The sequence below is a fragment of the Xenopus tropicalis genome, chromosome 10, assembly GCF_000004195.4.
Source record: "Xenopus tropicalis strain Nigerian chromosome 10, UCB_Xtro_10.0, whole genome shotgun sequence".
NCBI lineage: Eukaryota > Metazoa > Chordata > Amphibia > Anura > Pipidae > Xenopus > Xenopus tropicalis.
Genome location: NC_030686.2, coordinates 44160777 through 44171487, shown reverse-complemented (window position 1 = coordinate 44171487; position 10711 = coordinate 44160777). Strand labels below are relative to the sequence as shown.

General features: G+C 46.0%; 1 protein-coding gene across 1 annotated transcript; it reads right to left on the bottom strand.

The window, feature by feature from the left end:
* Nucleotides 1–895: 895 nt before the first annotated feature.
* LOC100496487 (proton channel OTOP2) lies at nucleotides 896–10215 on the bottom strand. The gene is made up of 6 exons (XM_018097824.2): nucleotides 9579–10215; nucleotides 6822–6958; nucleotides 5258–5316; nucleotides 3532–3674; nucleotides 2008–2852; nucleotides 896–1693 (listed from the first exon to the last, which is right to left on the bottom strand). The coding sequence occupies exons 1-6, from the start codon at nucleotides 10189–10191 to the stop codon at nucleotides 1523–1525; spliced, it is 1968 nt and encodes a 655-aa protein (XP_017953313.2). The 5' UTR covers nucleotides 10192–10215; the 3' UTR covers nucleotides 896–1522.
* Between the last annotated feature and the right edge of the window lie 496 nt (nucleotides 10216–10711).

Here is a 10711-nt window from a genome sequence, read left to right as displayed (position 1 = left end):
CCTCTTGCCCTGCACTTCATGAATGGCCCCCATGGTGGGGGAGGGGCAAGAGGAGGAGTCAGCTCATATGGTTCCATTATACATGGACTGGGCCTGGCCTGCAGCATCACTAATCCATTTATACAGAATAGTGGGGTTCTAGTATTTATCACTTTTTATCTCTCCGTCTGTTTCTTTGGCCACAAGATAGCTGTTGTGTAATTATGGCTCAAGTCCAGTTCTGTTGTGTTACCCCTCAGTTAGGGTTGTTACCTGGCCGGTATTTGACCAGTAAATCCCCAGCCAGGGCCGGCTCTGCTATTACAAATTTACCAGCAATGTACTTGCCATCAGTTATAAATCCCTCCCTTCCCTGACCCTCTCCATTGCCAATCACCCTTTATAACCACTATACTGTGCCTATAACCCCGCCCATTTCCTGGCCCCACCCACCTTTCCATCCCCAGCCCACCCATTTTCCCACCCCTTACATCATAGCCCTGCCCCAAAATGACATCATAACCACCCCCAACCCAAAGGCCAATATAAAGGTCCCCATACACCTTGAGATTCGCTCGCTTGGCGATATCGGGGAGCGTGTAGGTAAAAAAAATAATAATTTGATCAAATTATATTGGCGGCCATGGGGCAGTTGGTTCGGGGACCGCATCAACGAGCCAATGCGGCCCCCGATCCGACTGAATTTTCTAACCTGCCCGATCGAGATCTGGCCAATTTCAGGCCAGATATCGGTCGGCCAGGCCCCTCGTTTCTGCCCCTACACGGGCCGATAAGCTGCCGAATCAGTCCAAGGGACCCATATCGGCAGCTACAATTGGCCCGTGTATGGGGACCTTTATTGACAGAAAATGGTGGCCATCCTTCCCCCAGTAGAGAATCTATAGGGGAAAGTCAAGACAATATAATATTAGTTTAATTACTGAATATAGCAAAATCTCCTTTCCATACATTTGTACACAAACAGCTACATCTCTCGCATGAATACAAAATGGAACCTACACAAGAACCTACGCAACATGTAGAAAATGTCTCCTTAATCCATATCATGGGGCTGGATCTGACCAGTAACGGAACTCTCAGAAATATCAGGCCTTTACCATTAATATGCTTTATAGATGGGCAGAAGGGTCTCTACCCCATAAGGCCCATTAGTAGAGAAGAGGTACCACTTGGATAAAGGGAAACTAAACTGGGCAGATCCCATCTTACATACAGTCTGTGTGGATTAGGTGCCCCGGGAGTTCTAGGTACGACTCTGGGGGTATCTGGGGCTCATTGATTTTCTGCCCAATGTTCTTATCCTAATAAAGTGGTTTTATTCTTTCATTGATTATCTGAATTGAGGGTCCAAGACAGTGGCTCAGCTGACATCCCAGGGGGGACACATGATAAAAACCCTCCCCATAGACGCTTGGTAAGGCACAGAATCCAGGATGATCCCTGAGGTTATCCTTCAGCTTTCCTTCCTCCGCCTCCTCCTTGGCTCCGCCCCCTGCAACCCAACGGCAGACGACTGTCCAGCCTACGACATTCGGAACACTTCCAGGAGGCTGGCAGCCGCGTGCATACGGTAGAAGATGCCAAAGGGCAGGCAGATGTTGGTGATTATAGTCCACACATACAGTCCGTAGAAGTTCCGTTCCAGGTTATTCTTCAGCTGAGGGCGGGCACCAAACGCTGGCATTAGCCAAAGCTGCCAAGAAGAAAAAGAAGCAACATGAAGTAAGAGTAGCAAAGAGCAACATTACGCCTGTTTCCCTGGACTAGGTCTCTTCTCTGCTCACTAACTTCATTTTCTAAGCTGAGACTTTCCTTTTCTCAGGAAATTAATTTTCAGGCAGTGCTTTAGTCTCAGTTTGTGCTTTCTATTGGCTCAGTCTTGCTTAAGATGTCTGTCATTGGCTTATTCATACCTGCCGACGTGTTGCATATTACAAGAGAAAATATAGGTGGCAATTATAACAACAATGTGCAATATAAGTATCTGTGAGGTTGGGAAATACTTACAATGATGTTACAAAGCAGCAGAAAGAGCGAGATCTCCTGAACCATCCTGCGCTTCAGATTCCACGGGGGTTCGGTTATACTCTGTTTGGGCTTGGCCGGGAATTCAGGAGCTGGTGCTGAGAATCCTGGGGTTTCATTATGAGCCAGGGAAGGAGCCACGGCCTCATTGGCAAAAATAAGCCCCTTCTCTGGCTGTGGGGCAGCATCTTGGAAGGGTTCTCGGTGAAGGCCTTCTATGATGAAGGTATTCTGAAGAGTAAGTTGCACGATCATGAGTATGGAGTAGACCAAATTTAGGGCATTGATCAGTTCCCCAGGAGAAGTGGCCACCATAGCGACAATGGAATAGTAAGAGATGCAGTACTGACCCAAGGCTGCTCCTAGGAGCAAGGTAACATCCAGAGTCCGAGTGGGATTCTTATGAGCGTCCATGTGTCTCTTGTCAAACCGGTATATAATGGATCCAGCCAGGGAACCCAACGACATGAGCGCCAGAGCCAATATATTAAATGAATAGAAGAGGATGTGCGCCCTGTACAGCTTATCCGGCAAGTTGATCTTGACCTTGTAGATGACAAGGACCACAACGCCGCACAGCAAGACGGCCCCGCCAATTAGGAACCCAGCAAACATGTTCTTAAAATAGAAGCAAAGACTGAGGCGACTGTGATGGGCCACTTGGTCGTCCATTTCACGGCCGACGTTCTTCCACATGACGTATGTCATAGCCGAGGCGAACAGGCTGTACTCAATGTTGAATGGGTAGAGGTAGTAGTACCCCGTCTGGAAGATGTGGCACAGGTGGTTGCTGCACTGGCAGGTGTGTTCGTGCGCTCCTCCGACTTCTGCAAGAAAGACATTGGCAATTAGAGTGGTGGCACTTACAGACCTCCAGTAGAACTATAGAATTATACCAAAGACTCTTTCTGATGGCCTTGGATTCTTTGTGGTCCTAAAGATGACCATTTTGGTCTTTGTGGTCCTAAAGATGATCTTTTTGGACTTTGTGGTCCTAAAGATTACCTTTTTGGTCTTTGCGGTCCTAAAGATGACCTTTTTGGTCTTTGTGGTCCTAAAGATGACCTTTTTGGTCTTTGTGGTCCTCAAGATGACCTTTTTGGTCTTTGTGGTCCTAAAGATTATCTTTTTGGTCTTTGCGGTCCTAAAGATGACCTTTTTGGTCTTTGTGGTACTAAAGATGACCTTTTTGGTCCTTGTGGTCCTAAAGATGACCTTTTTGGTCTTTGCAGTCCTAAAGATGGCCTTTTTGGTCTTTGTGGTCCTAAAGATGATCTTTTTGGTCTTTGTGGTCCTAAAGATTACCTTTTTGGTCTTTGCGGTCCTAAAGATGACCTTTTTGGTCTTTGTGGTCCTAAAGATGACCTTTTTGGTCTTTGTGGTCCTCAAGATAACCAGTCATTCTGTCAACCAAAAACCTGGGCCCAGACACAGATTGAAACTATCTGGATTTTAGATCTAACTTGTACTCAGACTTGGCGATACTTCTCCATTCAACCCCTGTACCTTTGTGATCATGGGACCCAGCTGGGCTGCTGTGGACAATTTTATGGTCGTCCTCGAGGTCTCTGGTTTGGTGGACAGACTCATCTGTTACGGCCGCCATCCAGATGCTGAGGTTGGTGATGAGTATGAGCATCAGGCCATACCTGGGGGAGAAATATACCATGTTATGAGGGTCACATTACAATATAGAAGGAAGAGGTGCCTCTCAGTGTCTTCTTGCCTAACGTGGGCTGTCTCACTTAATAACAGAGAGTGATAGTTTCCCCAGAGCTCAGCTGCTAATAATGGGGTGAGATGTCAGGGAGCGTTGAGTTTCTCTGGCTGGAAACAGGGCGGCGTGTTTGGGCGGCTCCGCTGGTTTGTGACTCACGTTTTGTGCTGCAGTTAAGTTGATTGCAGGTTTTTATTTGCACGTGAGTCTATTTTTATCGGTGAAATTGGAAACTTCCCCCCGGATAAGGGAAAACACAATGGCAGCAATAGCCCCTGGGACTAACCGTCCTCCTCCTGTTTATTGCCCTACATGCACCTGGGATCATGTAACTGCAGGGGGCAGGAACAGACAATGGGTAGACAGGTACGGCTGGGGGTGACTGCTGGGCACCGGGACTGGGGGGTCTGCTCCCTCTATAGTTACCCCACTGGATATAAAGGGAGGCTGCTTTAGTGCCAGCACACACGCATATATATAGCTGCTGATTGGCCAGACTGGCAGCCAATACACCCTGATACAGGGCCTACACAGTCCTATTCCCAAAATAATACAGGTATAGGACCCATTATCCAGAATGCTCGGGACCAAGGGTATTCTGGATAAGGGGTCTTTCCATAATTTGGATCTCCATACCATAAGTCTACTAAAAAATTAGTAAAACAATAATTAAACCCAATAGGGCTGTTCTGCTCCCAATAAGGGGTAATTATATCTTAGTTGGGATCAAGTACAGGTACTGTTTTATTATTACAGAGAAAAGGGAATCATTTAACCATTAAATAAACCCAATAGGGCTGTTCTGCCCCAATAAGGGGTAATTATATCTTAGTTGGGATCAAGTACAGGTACTGTTTTATTATTACAGAGAAAAGGGAATCATTTAACCATTAAATAAACCCAATAGGGCTGTTCTGCCCCAATAAGGGGTAATTATATCTTAGTTGGGATCAAGTACAGGTACTGTTTTATTATTACAGAGAAAAGGGAATCATTTAACCATTAAATAAACCCAATAGGGCTGTTCTGCCCCAATAAGGGGTAATTATATCTTAGTTGGGATCAAGTACAGGTACTGTTTTATTATTACAGAGAAAAGGGAATCATTTAACCATTAAATAAACCCAATAGGGCTGTTCTGCCCCCAATAAGGGGTAATTATATCTTAGTTGGGATCAAGTACAGGTACTGTTTTATTATTACAGAGAAAAATTATTTGATTAAAATGGAGTCTACGGGAGACAGGCTTTCCGTAATTCGGAGCTTTCTGGATAATGGTTTCTGCATAACGGATCCCATACCTGTATCAGATTTGCCCAAAAAGATTAGATTTGCCCAAAGAAGAGAATTCTGCTGGGCAATAGCCACATTGGCTGGCCCTTGTACAAAGTCTGACTCAAATGCTTTAACCAAATCTGACTGTGTGTCCAGCAGACAAGTTGCCCTTTTCATGTAGGGACATCGTTACGTGAATCCCGGGTAGATGAGCAAAGGGTTAATCTCTAAGGAACTTACCTGGAGATATTTGTGTGGATCTGCACGCAGTGTTTGCTGGAGACCCATAGGAAATACGTCTGAAAAAAGAGAAATACTGACTGACTTGGGGGCCAAAATAGCCTATAGGAAAACAAAAAGCAAAATGGCACTCAGGGCTAACGGGAAATATTTCCTTGTTAGAAAGTCTTTATTTGCGAAAAAGATGCAACGTTTCGAGGCCAATCAGCCTCTTTATGCTTGATAAAGAGGCTGATTGGCCTCGAAACGTTGCATCTTTTTCGCAAATAAAGACTTTCTAACAAGGAAATATTTCCCGTTAGCCCTGAGTGCCATTTTGCTTTTTGTTTTCCTGCTGGTTTTTATGAGGGTGCCGATCCCTCTGGCAATGTGCACCGGGCAGTTAAATTTGGAGAGCTAGGGTGTGCGGTAAGGCCTCTGTTGTAACTATCCAAAATAGCCTATAACCATACCTCCCAACATTTGAAAAATGAAAAGAGGGACAAAAAGATTTGGCACGTGCACCATGGCAATTTTTGGCCACGCCCACTTTGTGGCCACGCCCCAATTACCACACCCCATTTTTTTTTACAAAAGATACTACTTTTATATAGTTGAAATGGCGGGATCAGACGCAAATGTGCTATACCCTTATTCTGTACTACCTAAGGAAAACAATATAGCAACTCCTACATATAAAATACAAATATAGAGAGAAGTCAGTTATAAGTGAGTTATAACTATGTACCAGTTTTGCCCCCCCCATACACAGTACATACACAGTGCCCCCAATGGCCCAATAGACAGTACCCCCCATACACAGTGCCCCCATAGACAGTATCCCCCATAGAAAGTGCCCCCCATAGAAAGTGCCCCCATACACAGTGCCCCCCATACACAGTGCCCCCCATACACAGTACCCCCATACACAGTGCCCCAATGGCCCAATAGTCAGTACCCCCCATACACAGTGCCCCCATAGACAGTACCCCCATACACAGTGCCCCCCATAGACAGTACCCCCATACACAGTGCCCCCCATACACAGTGCCCCCAATGGCCCAATACACAGTACCCCCCATACACAGTGCCCCCAATGGCCCAATAGACAGTACCCCCCATACACAGTGCCCCAAAGACAGTACCCCCATAGACAGCACCCTCAATTGACCCCATAGACAGTAGCCCCCATACACAGTGCCCCCATACACAATGCCCCCATAGAAAGCAGAGTCAGAAGAAGCCGGAGCGGCCGTCTACAGCCAGCGCATCCCGCGGTGCTTGATAGTTCATAGAATGTCCCGCGTTTCCGTAATCTATTACAGAAATGCGGGCCATTGATTGAACTATCCGGGACAGCGGGATGCGCTATAAAAACCGGGACCGTCCTGCGGAAAGCAGGACAGTTGTGGGGGTACGCCTATAATATATAAAACTGACACCATCTTACGGCACTATGGACATTTATTATGCCCTTCCCCTGATACCAACTGTTCCTTACTAAGTTTATGGGACACAATTGCCTTACTTGGGCCCCACAGAATAAGGCCTGGGACCCTTGTGTAGATTAAAGGGGAAGTCTCACCTGCATGATGATGAACGCACTCTGTACCATGGGGTGAATGAGTTTGATTGGAGACTCACAATCAATGTAACTGATGTAATAGCCAATCTTAAACACATCCATCACCAGACTGCAGATACCGAAGAACACCAGGCCCCCTGGGGAGAAGGGGAGGTACAATCATGCAGAACACTGATACCCCGACACTATGTTTATATAGAAAATATAGACTCTCTGTAGAAATAGAGTTTAGCTTTCTTCCTACAAATGAAACACACCTATATATATATATATAATTAATGTATATGAATCGACAGGCTTATTTCTATATTATTTAAAAGTGAAACATGTGAGATCTTCCTGACTCCGCCCCCTGCAGAGCTGAAAATGAAATATCACCGTAACACTGCGTTCCAAAGGCCAAATTACCATGAAACTGTCAGAAAGCTTCACGGGCTTTACTGGGTAATACTAATACTTAACTACACTGCGTCCAACCCCTGGCCTCAGCGTCATTAAATCTTCCTTAATGTCCTTATTTTCTTTCACAGCAGCATTTTGTCACATTGGAACTGGTCCTGCCCTGCTTTATGGCTGAGATTCTAGCTATCTGTATAACAGAGCATTCTGTCACAGTGGCACAGATCCTATCTGATCCCCCCCATTGTAAGCAGCAGTCCTGCCCTGCTTTATGGCTGAGATTCTAGCTATCTGTATAACAGAGCATTCTGTCACAGTGGCACAGATCCTATCTGATCCCCCCATTGTAAGCAGCAGTCCTGCCCTGCTTTATGGCTGAGATTCTAGCTATCTGTATAACAGAGCATTCTGTCACAGTGGCACAGATCCTATCTGATCCCCCCCATTGTAAGCAGCAGTCCTGCCCTGCTTTATGGCTGAGATTCTAGCTATCTGTATAACAGAGCATTCTGTCACAGTGGCACAGATCCTATCTGATCCCCCCATTGTAAGCAGCAGTCCTGCCCTGCTTTATGGCTGAGATTCTAGCTATCTGTATAACAGAGCATTCTGTCACAGTGGCACAGATCCTATCTGATCCCCATTGTAAGCAGCAGTCCTGCCCTGCTTTATGGCTGAGATTCTAGCTATCTGTATAACAGAGCATTCTGTCACAGTGGCACAGATCCTATCTGATCCCCCCATTGTAAGCAGCAGTCCTGCCCTGCTTTATGGCTGAGATTCTAGCTATCTGTATAACAGAACATTCTGTCACAGTGGCACAGATCCTATCTGATCCCCCCATTGTAAGCAGCAGTCCTGCCCTGCTTTATGGCTGAGATTCTAGCTATCTGTATAACAGAACATTCTGTCACAGTGGCACAGATCCTATCTGATCCCCCCATTGTAAGCAGCAGTCCTGCCCTGCTTTATGGCTGAGATTCTAGCTATCTGTATAACAGAGCATTCTGTCACAGTGGCACAGATCCTATCTGATCCCCCCCATTGTAAGCAGCAGTCCTGCCCTGCTTTATGGCTGAGATTCTAGCTATCTGTATAACAGAGCATTCTGTCACAGTGGCACAGATCCTATCTGATCCCCCCATTGTAAGCAGCAGTCCTGCCCTGCTTTATGGCTGAGATTCTAGCTATCTGTATAACAGAGCATTCTGTCACAGTGGCACAGATCCTATCTGATCCCCCCATTGTAAGCAGCAGTCCTGCCCTGCTTTATGGCTGAGATTCTAGCTATCTGTATAACAGAGCATTCTGTCACAGTGGCACAGATCCTATCTGATCCCCCCATTGTAAGCAGCAGTCCTGCCCTGCTTTATGGCTGAGATTCTAGCTATCTGTATAACAGAGCATTCTGTCACAGTGGCACAGATCCTATCTGATCCCCCCATTGTAAGCAGCAGTCCTGCCCTGCTTTATGGCTGAGATTCTAGCTATCTGTATAACAGAACATTCTGTCACAGTGGCACAGATCCTATCTGATCCCCCCATTGTAAGCAGCAGTCCTGCCCTGCTTTATGGCTGAGATTCTAGCTATCTGTATAACAGAGCATTCTGTCACAGTGGCACAGATCCTATCTGATCCCCCCCATTGTAAGCAGCAGTCCTGCCCTGCTTTATGGCTGAGATTCTAGCTATCTGTATAACAGAGCATTCTGTCACAGTGGCACAGATCCTATCTGATCCCCCCCATTGTAAGCAGCAGTCCTGCCCTGCTTTATGGCTGAGATTCTAGCTATCTGTATAACAGAGCATTCTGTCACAGTGGCACAGATCCTATCTGATCCCCCCCATTGTAAGCAGCAGTCCTGCCCTGCTTTATGGCTGAGATTCTAGCTATCTGTATAACAGAGCATTCTGTCACAGTGGCACAGATCCTATCTGATCCCCCCATTGTAAGCAGCAGTCCTGCCCTGCTTTATGGCTGAGATTCTAGCTATCTGTATAACAGAGCATTCTGTCACAGTGGCACAGATCCTATCTGATCCCCCCCCATTGTAAGCAGCAGTCCTGCCCTGCTTTATGGCTGAGATTCTAGCTATCTGTATAACAGAGCATTCTGTCACAGTGGCACAGATCCTATCTGATCCCCCCACTGTAAGCAGCAGTCCAGATTCTAGATAATCAATGTGAACCCTGTGTTTACATCTCTCTGGGGAGATTTTGATCTTTTTACAGGATTAATTAGAATTACATTAAAACCATATACATTAAAAAATCAATTAATCATTTTATCCAAACTGTATCTATTTATGAATACAAATGGCACAGCTCTGGTCGGAAGAGCAGATCAATGCCCCTTACCTCTGAGCCACACTGGCCCCGCGTGGGAATCCTTGTACAGAACAGCGTTTTTTTGGCAGGAGAAGTAGAACTGGAAAATCATCCAGAAAACAGAAAGCAGCATCAGCACAACAAGGAACGCCAGCACCTCCTTATCCTGCACAACCACGTGTTCCAGGGACCCGCTGCTCACAAGCACACTGCCAAACAGAGCAATGTTAATGGCCATAAGTGCCGACAGCAGACGGCCTCCCTTCTTCCAGACCTCGGAATGTCCCGATGGGGAGGCCGTCGTCTGATTCTGAAGGCTTAAGTCCATCTGGGCCTCTGAACTCTCCGGATTCATAACTTGAGCAGGTAGATAGGGCAATGCACCTTCATATGGCGGCTGAGACATGTCCGAATCTTTGTTGTTAATGTGAGGAACATTCATACCTTCTTTGGCTGTTGGAGGCATCTCCAAGGCTTTGTTAGGCATCTCTTGTTCTCTGTTGGGCATGTTAGCTTCTTCCTGGTCATCACTGTTGGTGTGAGGAGCATCCAGATCTTTCTTGCTGATCTGCGGCATCTCCATGACTTCACTGGGAGCATATGGTACCTCTGGGCCTTCATGGCCTGTCTCTGCGTTGGGCATTTTCCAGACCTACCAGCGGCAGCCCCTGGCTAAAAACAGAATGGTTTTTGATTAGTATTTTACAGGTATATCAGGCGCATAAAGTGCTATCTACATATTAGAGTATCAGTAATACATTGTGGCAGAACATTGACAGTATATAGTAATGAAGCTCCATAAAAAACAGGGTTTGGACCAATCAGATATAGTTTTCCTGGAGATATCAGCTTTGGCAATGCATGGAGGCAACTCCTAATGCCTCAACTATAGCCATTCTGGGCCACTTGTTGGGCCAGATACTGTATATATATATATAGTGCCCTCTATGTTTCCATCATTGACAAACTTTTATCCTGTTCTGCAGCTTCCCAAGTGGTAACTGGAGACGGATCATTAGAATAAACAAACTCCTGCCTTTAGTTCCTACTGTAACATCTCCAGTATGGATAATAACAAGCTTGGGTTGTCCCATAACCAACACCTACAGTCACCCACATTGGGAAATTGACACCGGCTGATTCTTTTGATTTGCCATGAAAGT